Source organism: Suncus etruscus, chromosome 3 (assembly GCF_024139225.1).
Source record: "Suncus etruscus isolate mSunEtr1 chromosome 3, mSunEtr1.pri.cur, whole genome shotgun sequence".
NCBI lineage: Eukaryota > Metazoa > Chordata > Mammalia > Eulipotyphla > Soricidae > Suncus > Suncus etruscus.
Window position 1 is genome coordinate 118045925 of NC_064850.1, and position 20584 is coordinate 118066508.

At 51.2% G+C, this 20584-nt stretch overlaps 1 protein-coding gene across 1 annotated transcript in view; it reads right to left on the reverse strand.

The window, feature by feature from the left end:
• GAB1 (GRB2 associated binding protein 1) overlaps positions 1-18133 on the reverse strand; it is a 118201-nt gene extending 100068 nt beyond the window's left edge. Inside the window, exon 1 of the mRNA XM_049770872.1 lies at positions 17673-18133. Within this exon, the coding sequence (XP_049626829.1) occupies positions 17673-17744 (72 nt within the window). The 5' untranslated portion in view covers positions 17745-18133. The remainder of the gene's footprint in view (positions 1-17672) is intronic.
• Between the last annotated feature and the right edge of the window lie 2451 nt (positions 18134-20584).

A 20584-nucleotide genomic window follows, 5' to 3' on the forward strand; every position in this document is an offset into this window, starting at 1 on the left:
GCCTGCCAGGAGCGATTTCTGAGCATAGAGCCATGAGTAACCCCTGAGAGCTGCTGGTGTGGCCCAAAACCAAGAACAAACAAACAAAAAAAAGAGGCTAAAATGATTTTTTGGCTTCTTGCCTCCCTGTCCCCACCCACAGAAATTTCAGTTTCTTCTTCCTTTTTCCTTCAATTTGGAACTTCTCGAAATATAACCAATCTAGCAGGGTCCCATGGGATGGAGGAAACAGGAGCCTTAGACTGACTAAAAACATCACAAGAGTGACAGGACCCCAAAATCTTCATTGAAGAGAGTCCCCAAAGGGGCCCTGAGCACAGTGGGGAGGGCATTTGCCTTGCCTTGTGGCTGACCCAGGTTTGGCCCCTGGCATCCCATAGGGTCCACCAAGTCCACCAGGCATGATCTCAGAGCGCAGAACCAGGAGGGCTGTCGAGTATGACCCAAAAATCAAAAGAGAGGGCCCCATAGGCTACTAGTTCTCAAACTCAACTCCAAACCCTTGATTCTTCCCGAACCCAGGGCCACTCTTTATGCTGCAAGCAAGCCCCTTCAAAACACACACCCCGCTCACGCCTTCAGAAACACAAACACAAGAGGCCCGAAAGCCAGAGAGCCTGGAGCCGGGTCCAAGGTAAGGCATCAGCACAAACGACTTGTCAGCCCGGCTCCGGGGCCAATTACAGTAGTTGGACCAGCAAGAGGCCTGATGACATGTCATTTCTGAAAAGTCAACAAGCAGGGCGGCTTGCAAACAATGAATGGTGATCTCTGAGCCAAGAGGTAAGAAGAAGCAAAAAGCATGATTCAGCAATCCCTGTTCCCACCCCCAAAACAAAGGGCTGGACTTGCCTGGTGTTCTGATTACCAGAGTAAAAAAGCCAGGCTGGGGAATGATCTTAAGAATAACCAGGAAAGAAATGGATGATCACTAAGATCCTGGAGAAAGGCCTAATGGCACCAACCTCTGCTTTCCTTCCAGGAGCTCAACCAGGGCATAGAGACAGCTGGGTGGGCTGAGGGCAGCTTTGCATGCTGGAGGCCCAGGTCCAATCTTGAGCACCACATTTCTCTGAGCATTGGCAGAAACAGCTTCTGAGCACAGACCAGGGAGCAGATTCAGGGAGTGGTGACTGGATATAGCCCAGTCTTAACTTGGGTATAGCCACCAAGTCAAAACCCACAACCAAAAAGCTCAACTATCTCCTGGTGAGGTTTCCTCCCCTCCCTCCACCTAATGGAAGCCAGAAAAAAAAAAAAAATGTGTGGGTTCCCAGGCCTTCCACAAGGCCTCCCCGACCCTGCGGATGAATTATAGGTATTTTATGATCCCCAAGGGAAAAACATAAGATAGAATGAGCGGGCAGGTCTAGAAACCAAACCTTCAGAGTCATTTTCCACCTGCGGTTTCTTGGCTCCAGTTCTACTTGTCACCGAAGTCGGAGGGATCTTGGTGGCAAGGGCTGCTTTATACACCGCAAGGCCCTACACCTCTACCAGCTGCCAGAATTGTACTGCCCAAGTGTCCCCAAATATGGAGGGGAGGATAAAATCCTCCTTTCACAGACACCACTCTCCAGAGGACACAGGAAGTGGAGATCAACACAGGCCTAATATTTTTCTTTTTAGGTTTTTAGGCTATACTTAAGGAGCACCAAACTCACTCCTAGAGATGCTCAGGGACCAAATTGGTAGGCTAGGGATCAAATCCCAATCAGCCATGTGCTAGACAAGCATCCTCCCTACTATATTATCTCTTTGGTACCATGGCCCAATTTTTATACAAATATTTCCAGGAACCGGGACTAAAATCCAAAGTCCAAAGACTGATTATAATGAACCACCCAGGCTATCCCAGAAAGAGACAATGCTGGACCTCAAGAGCTCTGTCCAGAGAGGGCAGAGGCCACAGAACAGAGCTTCCCACAGGGGTGGATGATCTAGCCATCATGCAAAAGGCAAAAGGCAAAGGCCAGGAGGAGAATTAGGGGATCTCAGCAACCTAATTTCTTTCTACAATCAGGACTCAGGGGCAGGACAGTACATGTGTTAAAGCACTTGCCTTGCATGTAACTGACCATGGTGACATCCCTGATACCACTATACAGTCCCCAGTGACTGTTGGGAGTAAATACCGAGACAAAACCAAGAGTAGTCCCCAAGCACCAGACAGAGTGACTGGAAATCCTCTTCCCCCCTAAAAATAACAAACAGGACAAGCCTGGATGCAAGTATAGCGGTTAAGTCAGAAGTTAAATCAGGGCAGCCAATCGCAGCAGGAACCCAGCATTATTTATGGACTCTGAGCCCCACCAGTCATGATTCCTGAGCACTGAGCTAGGAGTCATCCCTGAGCATTGCCTGGTGTGGCCTCAAAAATCAGACAAAATAGAAAATCCACAGATCTTTCCATGCTTTCCAAGGTGAGAGCATGGAAGGTTGTGATGGAGTTTGTTGGTTTATAAGCCAAGAGAACAGAGACCCGAAACTCTGGGCCTTCATCACCCCCAAGAGAAGAAAATCTGCCAGGGGTGTGAGGACAGAGTCTGGTCTCCCACCAATGGCTTTCAGAGCCCCAACTCCCAAGGAAAGCAGAACCATGGAAGAGAAAGTCCCCAAAAGAAGGGTATTCTGAGAGCAGGGGAGTTCACGGCCCTCACTGGCATTCTGAGTTCCCAGAAAGAGCTGGAGAGGCAGGCGATTCAGCGGGTTAGGTCCTGGCCTTGCATGTAGCTGATCCAGGTTCAATTCCTGGTACCGCCTCTGGTTCCGTGAGCAACACCAGGAATGATCCCTGAGCACAGATAAAGGAGTCAGTCCCAAGCACTGCTGAATGTGGCAAGAAAAGAAAAGAAAAAGAGAAGAGAGAAGCTGTGACAATAGCACATTGAACAGGGCATTTACCTTGCACATGGCCTACTCAGGACAGACCCAGGTTCAATACCTGGCACGCCATATGGTCCCTTGAGCTTGCCAGGAGTGATTTCTGAACTGAGCACAGAACCAGGGGAAACCACTGAGCACCGACAGGTGTGTTCCAAAAACAAAGGAAAAATAAAAAGAAGAGAACAGAAACGAAAAAGAAAAGAATAAAAAGAAAAAGAAGAGAAAAGAAGAGAAGAGGAAAGAGAGTTCCATGAAAACAGATCTCTATCTGGCCAGCAGCAGAAGGAGCAGCAGCCCTGGGATCCATCACTGAAGTCTGCACCACCTCCACCACAAGCATGCCAGTCCCTGTGTGGACTGTGGGAAGGACAGTGCCAATGACACACTGGAGAGCCCAGTAACTCGGACCGAAGTTTTCTCTAAGGCTCTCCCAGTGCCATGGCTAAGCAATCACCATTTTGACCTGCTCAGTCTCCCACTCCTTGGCAAACCAGGAGGCTGTGGCTTCTCTCTCCAGTGACGTTGCAAGAGGGACCTCGACAGAGCCCTTATTTTACGACTTGTAGGAAAGAACCCCCAAAGAACCCTGAAAACAAACCGGGTGCAGAGGAAAAGGGGAGACGAACCCAGTAGACGCACTGCTATGGGCTTCCAACCCGGCAGCTGGGGGGGCACCCATAGCCCATACAAAGCACTGCACTGACTGTTCAAGCGCAGGGAACAAAGGCAGCTCTGGCTCTCGGAGATTAGCCTCCAATGCCAACTCTGAAGAATGACCTTCGGAGCCTGAATTTGCTCTGCAGAGAGATCAGGCCTATCCACCCACTGGGTCTATGGCAGGCCACAGCACAAAAAATCCAAAATATATATCAAATATGAATTAAAACATAAAACATGAAACATATTATATAACTCAAGGAAGGTATTAAAATATAAACAAGTGGGGCCGGGCGGTGGCGCTAAAGGTAAGGTGCCTGCCTTGCCTGCGCTAGCCTTGGACGGACCGAGGTTCGATCCCCCGGTGTCCCATATGGTCCCCCAAGCCAGGAGCAACTTCTGAGCGCATAGCCAGGAGTAACCCCTGAGCGTTACCGGGTGTGGCCCAAAAACAAACAAACAAACAAACAAAAATATATATAAACAAGTTTGACATAAAAGGCAGACTAGTTTGGGGAACAGAGAAACAGGACATAAAGGGCACAGACCTTGGCTGTAATGAGACTGGTTCTATGCCCCACATCACTTGAGCCTCAGAGCAGCTTTCAAGTACAGGCCCAGAGGTCCCTGGGATTCACCAGGTGGGACCAGGGTGGCCCTGCAGGGTCTGAGCAGAGCCAGGACCTTCGTGAACCACAAACCTGGCCAGCTAACACTATCTGTGAGTGGCCCTGAGCCCCCACGCACCATCAGGGAGTCTCCTTAGCCCCCCAAAAAGGGTTTGGGCCAAAGAGACAGTACAGGAGGCAACGCACTTACTTACAGGTGTGTGTGGCTGTGTGGTCAAGACCTCAGTTGAAATGTGGGGCCCTCAACAGCATCAGAGTGTGGCCTCCAAAATCCAAAACCATGCAGGCTAAGTTTGCCCGCTCTGTTGCTTTCCCGGAGAGCAGAAATCCCTGCAACCGTGATATCCCTCACCGAGTTCTTCCCGTGGGCACCTACCACCCACATACTTAGCAGAGGGCAGCAGGTCCGGCACAGGTCACAGAGAAGACTCCGCCTTCCTGGGCTTCCCGGATGCCTTTCACCTTCTCTCAGCCCCTCACTGGAAACCTGATACTTCAAACCAGCCCCTCCTGCCCTGCTTTGGGGCTCCCAGGGAGCTTGGCCAGAGGCAGGGGGCCAAAGGGCCTGGCTGTAACTGCCTCGAGGCATGGGCTCTCCGGGCCTTGACCCTGCACCCCAGCAGGCAGCACCCTGGGGCTGGGGGATAGAGACTCTGAAGCTACCACCCAGCTTTTCTGGGCTGCAAGCAAGTGACCGTCCCTCTAGGCAGGGAGCTAGCACTGGTCCTGGGCCACTAGGGCAGACCAGCAGGGCAGGAGAGGGCACAGTGTGCCTGCTTCCTCTGGCACACAGTCATGGCTGGGAGACAGCCACAGCTGGCAGAATAGCCCAGCCACATAGCCTGGTGAAGCCATCATGGTCAACAGCATGTCAGGAGTGGGAAGGAACCAGTGCATCTTCCAGATACCTGATAACACCATCAGACCCCAATAAACCGCCAGGACAGGGATAGGAGTCCTGTGTGTCAAGATGCAGACATGGCAGCCGACCAGGCTTGGTCCCCAGCACCACTTGTGGTATCCGGAGTCCCACCAGGAGTTATTCTTGAGCTCTTTCAGGAGTCATCCCTGAGCACAGAACCAGAAGTCCTGAGCAGCGCCAGGAGTGATTCCTGAGCACAGAGCCAGGAGAAAGCCCTGAGCGCTACCAGTGTGACCAGAAACACCCCCCAAAATATTAAAACAAAACAGTGAACACCTGGGGCTGGAATGGTCATGTAGAAGCTGAAGCACTTGCCCGGTATGTGATGACCAGTCAATTCCACTGGACCCCTCCCAGCACCACTAGCTGGTAACACCTGAGCACAACTGGGGGTGGCCCCAAAGTGCAAAAAACAAACAAACAAATAAGACTCACCATAAAATTAAGTTCCAACCCTGTGGTGTGGGGGATTCAGCTTTATGTGACAGGAGGTGTAGCGGGAGGTGCGTTAAAAACAAAGGAAGTATTGGTCCATAGTGAGAGGGTGTTGGCCTCTCCGCTGGCAGAGAAGAGCACAAAGCGACTGGTTAAGGATGTATTGGAGGGGCCGGGAAGATGGCGCTAGAGGTAAGGTGTCTGCCTTGCAAGTGCTAGCGTAGGACGGACTGAGGTTAGATCCCCCAACATCCCATATGGTCCCCCCAAGCCAGGGGCGATTTCTGAGCGCATAGCCAGGAGTAACCCCTGAGCGTCAAATGGGTGTGGCTCAAAAACAAAAAAACAAAAACAAAAAACAAAAAAAAAGGATACATTGGTACAACAGGGAAACCCAGAGACTAGATTCTGCCCTTCTCCTAACCCCACATCCTGCATTTCATTTCACAGAAGCCTCATTTTGTTTTGTTTGAGGGGGAGGGCGGAGTGTCATACCTGGAGATGCTCAGGAGGCATTCCAAGCTCTGCACTAAGGCATCACTCCTAGAGGTGCTCAAGGGACCCTATGGGATGGTGGAGACTGAACCCACATGCCATCGCTTTAGCCCACTCTACGTGGAATATTTTTTTAAAAACGGAAGTTTTAGAGCCAGAGAGATAACACAGCAGTAGGGCGTCTGCTTTGCACGTGGCTGATCCAGGACAGACCTAGGTTTGATTCCCGGCATCCCATATGGTCCCCCAAGTCTGCCAGGAATAACCTCTGAGTGCTGCTGGGTGTGGCCCAAAAAAAAAGAAAACAAAACAAAACAAAAAGTATGGAAGTTTTGTGTGCAATGTTGTACATGCACATAAAATGGTTTTTCTTCCCCCTTGATGTCTAAGAGCCCACAGATCTGTTCTCTCAGCCAAAATAACCTACTGATCAAAACAAGCAAATTACATTTCAAAAGAAAAAGGAAAAGGAAAAACAAAGAAGAGGCAGGTTAAAGCAAACCAGTACTTTTCCTTAGGAAAAAAACCTGAGATCTCATGAACTAGAAAAGACAAATTTGGACTTGTGGTATATTATTTTTAACTCATGGAACAATGCAGCCATTTATTTTTTCCTTTCATAACATTTTTTTTCTCCTCTAGCAGCATAAGAAATTACTTAAGCAATGTATGTATGATTTCAAAGAATAAAAGTTGTGAGAAAAATAATCAAAATAGCGCCATAAGAAAACCCTGTGAGGGGCTGGAGAGATAGCATGGAGGTAGGGCGTTTGCCTCACATGCAGAAGAACAGTGGTTTGAATCCTGGCGTCCCATATGGTTCTGAGTGATTTCTGAGTGTAGAGCCAGGAGTAATTTCTGAGCTCAGCACGATGTGGCCCAAAAACCAAAATTAAAAAAAAAAAAAAAAAAAAGAGAGAGGGGCCTGAGAGAAGCATGGAGGTAAGGCGTTTGCCTTTCATGCATAAGGTCATTGGTTCAAAACCCAGCGTCCCATATGGTCCCCCATGCCTGCCAGAATCGATTTCTGAGCAGATAGCCAGGAGTAACCCCTGAGCACCACCGGGTGTGGCCTTCCCCCCAAAAAAAATAAAATACAGAAAAGAAAAAGAAAACCCTGTGATGAGGCTAGACAGACAGTGCAGTGGGTGGGATGCTTACCCTGCTTGTAGTCAACCTGGGTTTGATCCTCAGAGTCCCATATGGTCCCCAAACCCTGCAAGAGTGAATCCTGAGTGCAGAGATAGAAGTAAGCCTTGAACACTATCAGGCATGACCCCAAAGCCAAAATTAAATACATTTAAAAGAAAAATGTGTGGTATCTTTGGCATTTGTTCCCATATTCAAAACTAAAAGAAAGCTCAGTTTAAAATATGAGGTTTTGGGGCCGGAGCAGTGGCGCAAGCAGTAGGGTATCTGCCTTGCATGTGCTAACCTAGGACAGATCGATGTTCCATCCGCCAGCCAGGAGCAATTTCTGAGTGCACAGCCGGGAGTAACCCCTGAGTGTCACTGGTTGTGGGCAAAAAGATAAAGGGATTTGTTTTTGTTTTTGTTTTTGTTTTTTGCCTGAGCAATAGCACAGTGTGGGGGCATTTTTCCCTGCACATGGCAGACCTTGATTCCATCCGCAGCATTCCACAGGGTCCCTGGAGTCTGCCAGGAGCAACTTCTGAATGTAGAGCCAGGAGTAACCCCTGAGCGCTGCTAGGTGTGGTCCCAAAACCAAACCAAGCCAAAATACAAATACGCACATATATATTTGGGTTTTATTTATACCTATAGACAATTAAATGATTGAGGGAGAGGAAAATAATCAAACAACCCACATCTCCTCTTCTAAAGATGCAACTGGATCTTCAAGGGCCATTGGCATCTAGTAGACCACTAAAAACAACCACATGAAAAACGTTTATTCCAGAAAATACTGCAGGACAGGGCTTGGCAGCCAGGAGTAGTAATCAGAAATGCCTCAAGAGCTAAAGGGACAGAGATAAGACCCGGGCAGTGGGGGCCTCAACCATTGTGGCCAGGCAGCAGAGAAGGCAGGCTGGGTATACTTTTGTAGGAAGCCAGATTCATCCAAAGGAGGACTGCTCAGATGATAAGAGAATGTGTTTTTTCCCCCAGCCATCTGTCTTTATATAAAGCCTCAGAATGAGAGAATGGAGCGATAGCACAGTGGTAGGGCATTTGCCTCGCACCCTGCTGGGATTTCTGAGCACAGAGCCAGGAGTAACCCCTGAGTGTCACTGGGTGTGACCCAAAAAACAAAAATTGAAAGGAAAAAAAAAAGGTGCAGGATGAGAAAAAAATAGTACCATTCCTTAAGAGACTCTTCCTAGAAATTCTTCAGACCCCAACTATTCCAGAAGGTTCCCCTCTCCCCTCCACCACCCCAGGTTACTGATGAGGCTATTTTAAACAAAAGTGGAAAGGGGGGGGGGGGGTTGTACTAAGAGTCACTCTCTCCTAGTTGATTTCCAATGAAAAGAAACTAATTTTGGGACCAGAGATAGCACTGCGAGTAGAATGTTTACTGCCTTGCACGCAGCTGACCCGAGTTTGATGCCTTGCTCTCGATGATCTGGGTTCGATCCCATATGATCCCGAGTCTGCTTGGAGCAACTTCTGAGCATAGAGGCAGGAGTAAGCCCTGTGCACAGTGGGTATGGTCTAAAACTAAACAAACGAAAAGAAGAATCTGATTTTATGTGTGCTTGGAGGGCTCAGAGGCCTGTGACTTGATAAGGCAGTTTGCAGTCCAAGGATGTGTGCTGATATCCAAGATCCAAAGGGATGGGGGGAGGGCATGCATAGGGAGGGTGTGCAGGGGCTCAGGCAAGGAATGTGCAGTGAGCGGGGGCCACATCAGCAATCAGGGGGGTCTAATGGGCGCCAAAGGCCTTATTCTCTGGCTCCCACACTGGCTGGCACTCAGGCAGCTGGGCCAAGACTGTTTCCAAAGTCCAAATGCAGACTCCTTGGGCTGGCGCTGCAGGCCCCAGGCAGGAATCAAAGACTCTTTTATTCTCCCTCCTCCCCCAATGTGCTCCCTCCCTGCCTGCTCTCAGCCCAGAAGGGAAAGTTAAGCCCTAAAGGGCGATTTAGCTCCCTGTAGACTCAGGAAGGAAGCTTCTAGAATAAGGCCCGGGAGCTTGAACAGATGGACAGACAGACATCAGTTCTGTTCAGGTGAACCACGGTGTTGTTTTTGCTGGTTGGATTCTAGCTGGAAACGGGAAATTTGTCAGCAGCCAGGACTCTCTGTGAGTCCGATTTAACACCCTGGCAGCTTCCACGGAACACCCAAGTCTCCCACCCATCCACAGAACCGCTGTGGGGCTTCACTTCACTGGCGTGTCTACACCCACAAGGGGGTTTTGGGTTTTTATGGTGAAAGTTTGGGTGGGGGTTTCTGGGGCACACCCAGTAGTGCTTAAGGTTTCTTCCTGGCTCACACATGACTCCAAGGCTCCAGAAATTAAAAGGGATTTCCCAAGGGGATTGAACTTGGGTCAGCTGCAAGCAAGACAAACTTCATATTATCTCGCAGGGGTTCTGCTCTTCCTTCGTGCCCCCATTGGCATTGCTTCTGAAAGTCTTCGGGAAAAGCTTTTAAAACATGAGCCCTGTGGGGCCGGAGAGATAGCATGGAGATAAGGCGTTTGCCTTGCATGCAGAAGGACGGTGATTCGAATCCCGGCATCCCATATGGTCCTCTGCGCCTGCCAGGTGCTATTTTTGAGCATAGAGCCAGGAGTAACCCCTGAGCGCTGCCGGGTGTGACACCCCACCAAAGAAAAAAAAAGATGAGCCCAAAATACTAGGGTGCTGTCTCCCCACTACCCCCTAGCCTAACCCCCACATCCCAGTTTCCCCTTTTAGACCCAAATGCCTGCATCCTTAAGCAGGCTCTAGTATTCATCATCTGGCAAATTAACCAGCTATTTTATCACCTTAGAACCCTCTCACAGAAGAGGATTAAGTGGTCCTGGTCCATAGCCTTTTCACCAGCAGATTAGAAACTCCTTAAGGGCAGGGAGAAAGTCCTTTCCCACCCATTCTAGAGGGTTGCCTAATAAAAAGCTCCAGAAAACCAGTTTATGGAAACAACAGGCACCAGAGGAAATGGGGTGGGGATTTCCCCCAGGGCTTTAAGGATCTTCTAAAATTCAGGGGAAACCTTGGACAAGGAGCTCTGTAGGACTTATTTCTAACATCTCCAGTAAGGAAAACTTCTGAGTTATGTCCCCCTACCCCCTGAGAATGCACAACTATTTCCAGTCCAAGTCAAAGACTCCAAGGGGCAGCAGAAACAGCACAGAGAAGACACTTGTTTGTCTTGCACAAAGCTGACTTGGGTTCAACCCAGGCACTCCAGATGGACCCTCAGGAATAAGCCCTGAGATCACCAAGTGTGCGCCCTGTCTCCCCCCCCCCACCTACCCCCACAACCCCGCATCTTATCCAAGACTGGGAAGATTAAAAGATATGGATGTGGGACTGAAGAGATAGCCAGCGGTAGGGCATTTGCCTTGCAAGCATCCAACTCAGGACCAAAGGTAGTTCGAATCCCAGCATCCCATACCGTCCCCCATGCCTGCAGGAGTGATTTCTGAGCAGAGCCTGGAGTAACTCCTGAGCGCCACCCGGTGTGGCCCAAAAAAAAAAAAAAAACAAAACAAAGCAAAACAAAAAGATGTGGAGGTGAGGTACTCATATTTCCTTGTACCTGAGGTCACCACCAAAGGTCACTCCTAAACACCACCAAAGGTCACTCCTAAACACCACCAAAGGTCACCGGAACCAGAAATAGTTGAGAAGCAAAGTCAGTGCGTTTCAAAGCTCCCTAACCCTGCCAAAGAACCTGTGGGAAGAGACAAAGCTAAGACAGGCCTAGGTCCTGCCCTCATTCAGGGCATCCATAGCACATACTTGACACCAAATTCTTCCAAAATAACCAACAGGCACCTTCTCTGTCAGTCTCAGAAACCAGACTAGTATCACCCCTGAACAACCACTAGTCGCCAAATAATCCAGATCCTATCTACATAGTTGTATGGTGACTCAAAATACGGAATTTTATGACATTTTATTTCCTTCCCAGTTGCTACAAGCTCGAGCAGAGGGTAGAATGCAAGTCTCCTGCGCTGTTTTCTAGCACTGAGTCACATCCTGGTCCCTTTCATGGGTTTTTAAGCTGACTTGTCAGACACTGAAACCAGAGATTCAGCTGTCGGACAGAGAATCCTAGTCTAACTTTTGCCTCAATATTGTTTAAAGATGATCTCACAAAGTGCTTCCAGGAGGGTGAAGGAAAGCAGACAATGGGAGATCAGTAGCAGTGCAGCCAACCCAGTTCAATCCCTGGTACAGCATAGAGTCCCCCAAACTCTGCCAAGGGTCATTCCTGAGTATAACCAGCCAGACACAAGCCCTGTGCAACACCAGATGTGTCAAAAAAAAATAATAATAATTGTTCTTGAGCCAAGAATTCTACCACTACCCTCCAGAAAGGATAGACTTGCCTGATGAATATTTTTCACCTGGGGCTGGAGCAATCGAACAGCAGACGGGCAATTACCTTGCAACTGACCTAGGTTCAATATTCAGCAACCCACATGATCCCCTAAGCCCACCAGAGCTGAACACAGAGCCAAGAGTAACCCCTGAGAACCACAAGGTGTGGCTTCCCCAAATGTATTTGTTTTGGGGTCACACCTGGCGACGCTCAGGATTTACTCTTGGCTCTGCACTTAGAAGTCGCTCCTGGCAGACTCTGGGGACCATATGGATGCAGGGATTCGAACCGGGGTCCATCCTGTGTTGGTGGCATGAAAGGCAAACTCCTCACAGCTGTGCTATCACTCTAGCCCATCCCCCCAAATTTTTTTCCATATGAATACAGCAATCCCTTTTGGGGGGAGGTTTGACCAGGTTTTTTTTTTTAATCCCCTTATCTGTCTGGGCCTTGAGGATATTTGCCAATAGAAATAATGTTCCCACCACACTGGAGGAAATAAGAAAGGACAGTGGCAGGGGGTGAGTGTTTGCCAACAGAAGGGCTTCAAGAAGAAATTTCCTCCCACAGAATGGTGCTCCTCTGGGCATTCAGCCCAAACTTCAGAAGGCCAGAAGGAGTCCGCAGATGCTCCTGCCAAGCTCGCTGCACCCCTCTGCACAGATCCTCAGGCCCCCCTGGAGCTGGTAAGATGCTGACACTATTTCTGCCACAGCCCCTTTATCTCCAATAGCACAGCAGGGAGGGCGTTTGCCTTGCATGCAGCCAACCCAGATTTGATCTCAGCATCTCATATGGTCCCTTGAGCCTGCCAGGAGTGATTCCTGAGTCCAGAGCCAGGAGTAACCCCTGAGAAGAAGAGGAAGGGGGGGGGGGAGTAACCCCTAAGAAGAAGAGGAAGGGGGGAGTAACCCCTGAGAAGAAAAGGAGGAGGATGTGAAAGAGGAGGAGAAGGAGGAGGAAGAAGAGGAGGAGGAGGATGAAGAATCTGCACTCTGAAGCTCATTCCCAGGACCAACACTGAGTTCTGCAGAATTTCAGCCCCACTGAGCTCTGGGCAGGCAGCTGTGGGCAGAGAGAGCACCGGTAGGTGCAGGCCACAAGCCAAGAGCTGGCTGTGGTCTTGCTCCTGGCCTGGCAGTCCCTGGACCTCCCAGGTCTGGCTGCAGAAATCAGTTCTCAGGCTAGCCTGCCCCCCTCTTTGCCTGTCTAGAGCTGACAGCTGGGTCAGGTCAGAGCCCAAACTGGGGGTCCAGGCTAGACTCAGCCACTGGGAAGCGCCTTCCATAGAGGTGCTGAGAAGCCAGCTGGCCTGAGGGATCCTTTGTTTCAGGCTTGTGCATTTGATCTCAACTGAAATGTTCAGCCAGTTGATGAAAAAGGCTGCCCAGGTTTCAACACATCTTTACATAGCACTTTTGAAATCTAAGCATTTTAATGTAGATAGATAGATGATAGACAGATACTTGATAGACCAATAGATGATAAATACTTGATTTATAGAGAGATAATTGATTGACAGATTGGTGATAGATGGATAAATAGATGCTCAAGGGCAGTATCTCACCCACTGTCCCATCACTCCAAGGCCTGCCTCACACTGATCATCAATGACTCTTGATACTTATGTGACCCTTGGCTGCTATGTTACTTCTATCAACATCATCACCTAAGCACCACTGTAAGTGTTACTACCAAAAGCTAGCCTGTTTCCTGTAGCCGAAGAGATTTCAATAGAATTCCACTCAGTGCCCTTAACAAATTTTGGGGGGGGGGGGGGCAGCTATTTAGTGTATAACAGAGGGCCAAAAGTCACAAAGTCATTTAAATGAAAACCACCCAGAAAAAAGCATGATCTGTTTCATGCCCATTTTAAGCGAACTGGAAATCTCACAGAGAATGACCGGACAGGTACGCAATAGACTCTTATGCCTTCTGTAAATAAATATAAAAAAAATTAAAACAGCCCCAAACATAAACCTGCTGCTTCTTTTCTCCTTGCTTTTTGTTACTTTCACTATGTCTAGGTGGAAAGTCAAGAAAACTTCCCAGGGCAGGAGCCATAGTACAGACAGGAAGGCAATTGCATTGCACACAGCTGATCCCCAACATCCTATAAGGGGATGCTGAGCACCGCTAAGAGTGATTCCTGAGCATCACCAGATATGAGAAAAATAAAACCAAAAACTTTCCCTACCTGGTGAGAACAGGGCTAGGCAGAAATCATGTTAAGGGACAAGTTGAGTTGTAAACAACAAATGCAAGTACAGTTGTAAACAGAGTGCAAGGGAAGTGGTAGGGCAGGAATTTGCAGTCAATGCTAGAAAAAAACTTTATTCACTTAAAGATCACCCTAACCTACATTTAAAGTTTCTTATAAATATGATAAACAAACATCTGTTAGAGTTTCTCACTCCTGGATCAATATTCAAAGACCCTGGTCTACTGCACAATTACAGGACAACACTTGGCCAAGATCTCCACAGAGCCAGGGCTTTCCTTGGAAATCCTCATCAAGCTTCCTTAAAGCCCCACGAAAACAAGAGATTCTGTATGGAAAGAAAACAAGCATTGGAAATGTAGGAAGATATGTCTGCCAAGCAATACCCAAGTCAACTGGAATATCAGAGCCCAAAGATCAAGAATCAGAAAGAAAGTCAACTAAACAGACATCTAACACCTAAGACAAGCTGCATGTCTTTGTTTTGGGGACATCACCCTCCAGTGCTCGAGATCACTTGCTGACTGGGCTCTGAGACCAGATAGGATGCTGAAGGTCAAACTAGGGTGAACTAGTGCCAGGCAAGCACCCTACCTGCCATATATCTTTCTGGTGCTCCACAAGTTTCTTTTTTTTTTTTTTTTTTTGGTTTTTGGGCCACACCCGGTGACGCTCAGGGGTTACTCCTGGCTATGCGCTCAGAAGTCGCTCCTGGCTTGGGGGACCATATGGGACGCCGGGGGATCGAACCGCGGTCCGTCTCCTAGGCTAGCGCAGGTAAGGCAGGCACCTTACCTCGAGCGCCACCGCCCGGCCCCGCTCCACAAGTTTCATTTTAACTATGACACCCGTCACCTTCCTGAGCCCTGGACCCAAATGCCCACTCTTCTTGCCTCATCTCCATGGATATTGTCTTATCAAAGCAGTTACACAGCAGGGAGGGCATTTGCCTTGCATGCAGCCCACCCTATTTCGAACCCCCGGCATTCCATAGAGTTTCCTGAGCTGTTAGGAGTAATTCTGGGGGCTGGTGAGGTGGCGCTAGAGGTAAGGTGTCTGCCTTGCAAGCGCTAGCCAAGGAATGGACCGTGGTTCGATCCCCCGGCGTCCCATATGGTCTCCCCAAGCCAGGGGCGATTTCTGAGCGCTTAGCCAGGAGTAACCCCTGAGCATTAAATGGGTGTGCCCCCCCCCAAAAAAAGGAGTAATTTCTGAGCACAGAGCATAGAACCAAGAGTAACCTCTGGACACCTCCGGGTGTGGTCCAAAAACTAAAAATAAAAGAAAAAGAAAAAAGAAAAAAATGCCAGGGCCAGAGAGATAGCATGGAGTTAAGGTGTTTGCCTTGCATGCAGAAGGTCGGTGATCAGTGGTTCGAATCCCGGCATCCCATATGGTCCCCCGAGCCTACCAGTAACAATTCGTGAGCATAGAGCCAGGAGTAACCCCTGGGCACTGCCGGGTGTGAACCGAAAACCAAAAAGAAGAAAAAATGTCACAGTCAGACAAGAACAACACCAAAAACCTGTTCCCATTTCTTACTTCCACCCCATCCACCCCCAGCTGCTAAATCTGTCCCCCTCTTGAAAATAATACAGAGCGAGTCTGCACGCTCTCTAAAGCATTCTCATGGTGTCCATCTCCATTGAGCTTATTCCCCAAAATATCTATGTAAAACCACCAAATCTCTGCTCCTCAGCTTGCACACTGGATGCAAATAAATTCCCTTTGCACTGGGGCTGCCTCTCTGAGCTAGAAGTCCCTAGGCTCTGGTCCACAGCCCACCGTGGCTGGCATCCTCAATCATTACACCCATATTCCCACAGTCATCCTCGGGAGCCCCAAAAAAGGAATCAGATGAGTCTTGAGTCTTCGAGCTGTGTTCAAATCTCGCAGCTGGTACATTCTGAGTGTAGACCAATTTTTCCTCTGTGAAACAGCAATGATACCTACCTCATAAAAATATTTTACTGGAACTAGAGTAATAGCACAGCGGGAGGGTGTTTGCCTTGAACATGGGCAATCTGGGTTCAATACCCGCCATCCCATATGGTTCCCTGAGCCTGCCAGGAGCAATTTCTGAGTGCAGACACAGGAGTAACCCCTAAGTGCCACCAGTGTGGCCTCAAAACAAAAACAAACAAAACAAAATGCTATACAAATCAAATGAGATTGTAATTATTTTTCAGACTTTGTTTTCTCCCCATTCCTAAATTCTTGCTTGAGACTACCTTATTTTTTTTTTTTTTGGCCTGATTTTCCTCCTAGTTTCCTAGTAAACTCCGAATCTGAGACCCGAGCTTTCTCACCTGCTGCATCTTCCATGGCACTATGCCCGGGCCAGTTCTGGGCATGTCTGGGAGAGCTAAAAGCTCACTGAACGGATTACAAGTAAAGCCTGCTGCAGCAAACACGTTATTCTTAAGTCCCCCCCAAGAACTCAGCCCTTGGGTCTGTGTCTCCTCAGTCCCATCCCCTTCCCCACATACAACGTTCCTTTTAGAAAGAGGCCTCTGATGAGGGGAGAAAACAGATAAACACTGCCCCCTCGCTCCCCCAGATCTGTGGATTCATGTAAACACCGCAAGGAATAAATATTCAAACAGGGGAAAGACAGGAGGAGTTGTAAGGAGTTAAAAAAAAATTCCGCAGAACTTTTCTAAGGCAGGAGACCCTGAGATGGGAATGGCTAGCCTTGTAACCCACCCTGGAAGCAAAGACAGCAGAAACTCAGCAGTGACTCTTCAGGTGAGACTCAACACTGCACTGCACAAAAACTCCACTTCGTACAGAGCAAACAGTGACTAATAGCTTTAATGGGAGCGCTAAGGGTGGGTGTAGATAGAACCTCCAAGGAGAATTGGGTTCTAATCGAAGGTGTCGGTCCCTGAGAATAAATGTGTATTTAAGGAGGCATAAATTTTGCTTTTGAAAACACACAAGTTATTTTTCCTCTAGGAAAATATTGGCTCCATGGGCCACGTTAAACATACTGTTGCTTTTACTTACTTTCTTTCCTTTTTTTTTTTTTTTTAAGGTTAAGAAAAGGGGGATTGAGGGAAGAGAAGATTCTGGACCCCTGAAAAGGGAGTAAGCAGACTGCCACCAAAAGTCTTTCAAGGAATTGTTTCCCTGACCAACTCAAACTGCAAGACACCACGAGCATCTCGCTAAAATTGCAAATCCGGCTGAAGTCCTTGGGGGAGAAGGGTTCCTTGCTGGGTTCAGTTGTGCCCTCTGGAAGGGCTGGACAGCGCGCCCAAACCCCAGCCATCAGGTTCCCCGCGGCGCCCCGAGCTCCGCAGCAAGCCCAGCCAAGGCTCCCGGGTTATCTCCAAGGTCCCCAGATTCCCAACGGAGGCGCCGCTGGGAGCCCAGCTCGGCTGAAGGCTGATCGGGCGGGAGCGGGACAACTTTTCCCTCCCTCCTTCCCTCTCTCTCCCTCCAGCGCAGACCGGGCAGAACCGGCTTCCAAATGCCAGTTTCCCGGGTTCACCTCCGGGAGAATCGAGGAGGGGGTGTGGAATCGGGAGAGAGGGAGAGGGACACGGGTGGGTTCTCATCTGGACATGCCAACACCCTGGTTGCAAGGGCGAGACTGTTGCAAGGAGTTGCAAAACTACTCGGGCCACCGGGCCGGGCAGCAACCCGCAGAGTGCCAGGGGGCTGCCAGTTCGGGGCCCTCCGGGTTTCCCCGAATCTCCGGGAATCGGCCGAAGTATTCCTGATCAGACTCGCAATCAGGAGGGACAAAACTACCCGGTTCCTGCGGGGAACCCCAGGGGCGCGCGCTGGAGTCCCGACTTGGGGTGGGGGGAAAGAAGACCAAGTTCAACCCCGTTGGACAGCCCAGGGCGGGCCCGGACCCGGGCGCGGCGACCCGAGCGAGCGCGCTCTACTTACATAACGCTTCAACTTTTTCTCCGGCGGGGACTTGCGGAGCCATCCCGAGCAGACCACCTCGCCGCCGCTCATGGTGCCGCGCGTCCGGCGCCTCGATCCTCGGTGGCAGACGGACCCCGAACCGGCCGCGCCGCCCGGGACGCGCCCTCGGGGCTGGAGCGTCTGGAGCGTCCGCCGGGCCCCGGGAGCCCGGGCCTCGGCTCCTCGCTGCCAGCCGCGTTGGGGCTTCCTCGGACGGGGACTGCGCTAGGGCGCACAGCCGGAGCCGGAGCTGGAACCGGAGCTTCGGGCCCCCTGGCCGCGCTCCCCCAGGGAGAGGAGACTGTCCCGACCCAAACGCGCAGCCGGAGCCCGACTCCAAGCAAGGCTGCAGGCGCGCGCGCGCCCCGCGCACACAATGCCCCGCGCGACTCCCGCTCCGCCTCGCCCTCGCGGGGTGTCGGGGCAGCCCCCCGAAGCGCAGCGCCCCCCGCTTCCTCGGCTCACGGTCCAGCGGGGCGCCCGGGCGCGGAGAGCCCCGCGGGGCGGCGGGCGAGGTGGGGCGCACGGGGGCCGGAGCCGGCCCGGAGGAGGCTGGGTCCCCTCGAGGGTCGCCGCCCGACTGCGCGGGGCTCGGGGGCCGCTCGGGGGTTCCCGGGACGGCCGCGCGGACACTGTCCCGTCCCCGCGCGCTCCGCCCGGTCGCCTCGCCCACCCCGGGGCGCGCGCGGCGGCGGCGGCGGTGGCGGCGGCTTCGCAACGGCCACGGGGCGCCGATCTGTCCCTCTCGCCGCCCCCCGGCGCCCCCTTCCTCCCGTCCCTCCTCCCCTGGCCCACTTCGGGGCCGGCTCGGGTTTCTGCCCAGACTTTCTGAGAAACTCCGCGGGGCGCTGGCAGCCAAAACAACAAGGGCCGGGGGAGGAGGAGGAGGGGACGGGCGGAGCGAGGGCCGGAGCGCGAGTCCGAGAGGCACCCTGGGATCTGTAGTTCGGGGAGCTGCGGCGGGGTCCCCTCGGCCCCTCCCGGGCTGCCCCCTGCGCCCTCCAGGCCCAGGGAAGGCGGCCTCGGCCTCGGCGCGCGCGGCCCGGAGTGCGCGGAGCTGCCGCCGCCTTTGCAGAGGCGCCCGGGCTGGTCGACCCTCTGGGCTCAGCCCGGGGGACTTGCTCGGTGCGGGTAGTTGGTTACGGTGCTCGGGATCGGGAATTAGGACAGGCTCCGGGGCGGGATGGAACGGGGGTGGGGGGCACGCGTGACCGAGCTGTCTGTCTGCAAAGCCCAGCGGCCCGGGGCCTTCGGGGTGCCTTTGGGACACGCCACACGGCCCAACTGCGCCTCCGAGACGGAGACGGGACCAGCCATGGCCACCGGGCTGCAGCCCAAGACCCGGGAGTCTCCCAGGCGAGCGCCGTGAGTGAGACTCGGGGGTGGGGAGCAGGTTGCATCCCAAGATTTGATTGCTCAAGTTCTACACCTCAAGATTTGCTCGCTAAGGCTCAGGCTCTGCACCCCAAGGTTTGATTGCTAAGGCTCAGGCTCTTTCCGTGTGTTGCCACTCCCCCCCTACACACACCACACAACACAACACACACACACACACACACACACACACACACACACACACACACACACACACACACACCACTCTGTTTGGAATCTATGCTTGGATTCCAGATGGGAAACTTCCTGGGTGCCCTTGCAGTGTTTTGCCTACGTTGGTTTTTACAGTTTAGATTCCTGGCCTTGATTTGAGCAGGATGGAAATCTCTTTTCCAATGGATTAGCGAAAAAGAATAGAAGGAAAAAGGAAAGGAAAGAAGGAAAGGAAAAGGAAAGGAAAGGAGAAGAAAGTGCTTTCAAAGTAAAAATTTGTTTTCAAATGGATTCTTGAGGAAGAAAGAAAAGGAAGGAAGGCTTCCTTCCAAACAAAATTTAGATGGCAATGTAAATAATAATTATTTAAGGGGTGCGGGTGGTAAATAATGCCAGACATCTGAACACCGTGTGCAAGTTCAGGAAGTTAGTCTGTGATGGGAACGCTCATGCGTCAGAGGAAGAAATTGGTTGAAACCTGCGTCCAGCAGGTGGCATTACCTTGGTGGCACGGGATGTCAAACCAAGGGTCACTCCTAAATTCAGACTAGGATCCTCTTTGCTTGCTTGACAAGAAAACCAACTTGTAAATTTAATCGGGCGCCCCGGGGTAGACGGATGAGAAGAATGCTTGCTGGGAAAGACTTTCTGTGTTTGCTTCTTTGTTTGTGCCACACCCATGGAGGCCTGGAGAAGGGGGGGGGGGGTGTTTACCCCTGACTTTGCACTCAGGAATCACTCCTTCTAGCTGGCACAAGGGATGAGGATCTAATCTGGGATGCGGATTTAATCTGGGATGCCAGGGATTGAACCTTGGTGGGCAGCGTGAAAAGCAATCACCCTCCCCACTGTGCTACTGCTCCAGCCCTTGGGAGAAGCCTTTGCCCGGGAATTGAAAGAAAGAGGAGGGCACTCAAGGCTTGTTTTGTGGAAGGATAAAAGTTACCTCTAAGGAAGAATCGAGCAAGAAAAAACTAACTGGGGAGTCTAGCAGGAGGAGGCTTGGCAGGCCCACGCCATGCCGGAGGCCTGCTTGGCCAGGCCTAGGGGGGGGAGCGGGATTTGGGTAACCCCAGCACCCCTCTGCCGCCTTGCTCCAGATCTCCAGGGCTTCCCCGGGCCATACCCCTGGGCAAGCCGGTGAGTTGGGTCCCTTGGTGGAGTTTGAAGGTACCCTAGGCCTTCCCCCACTATCCATGCGGCTCCTTAGGGAGGGTCTGGGTGGGGCTCTGAACTTCTGTTCTCCCAGCTTCTTGAAGGATCTCTCCTTCCTGGGAGCCGGGAGTCTAGCAGGAGGAGGCTTGGCAGGCCCACGCCATGCCGGAGGCCTGCTTGGCCAGGCC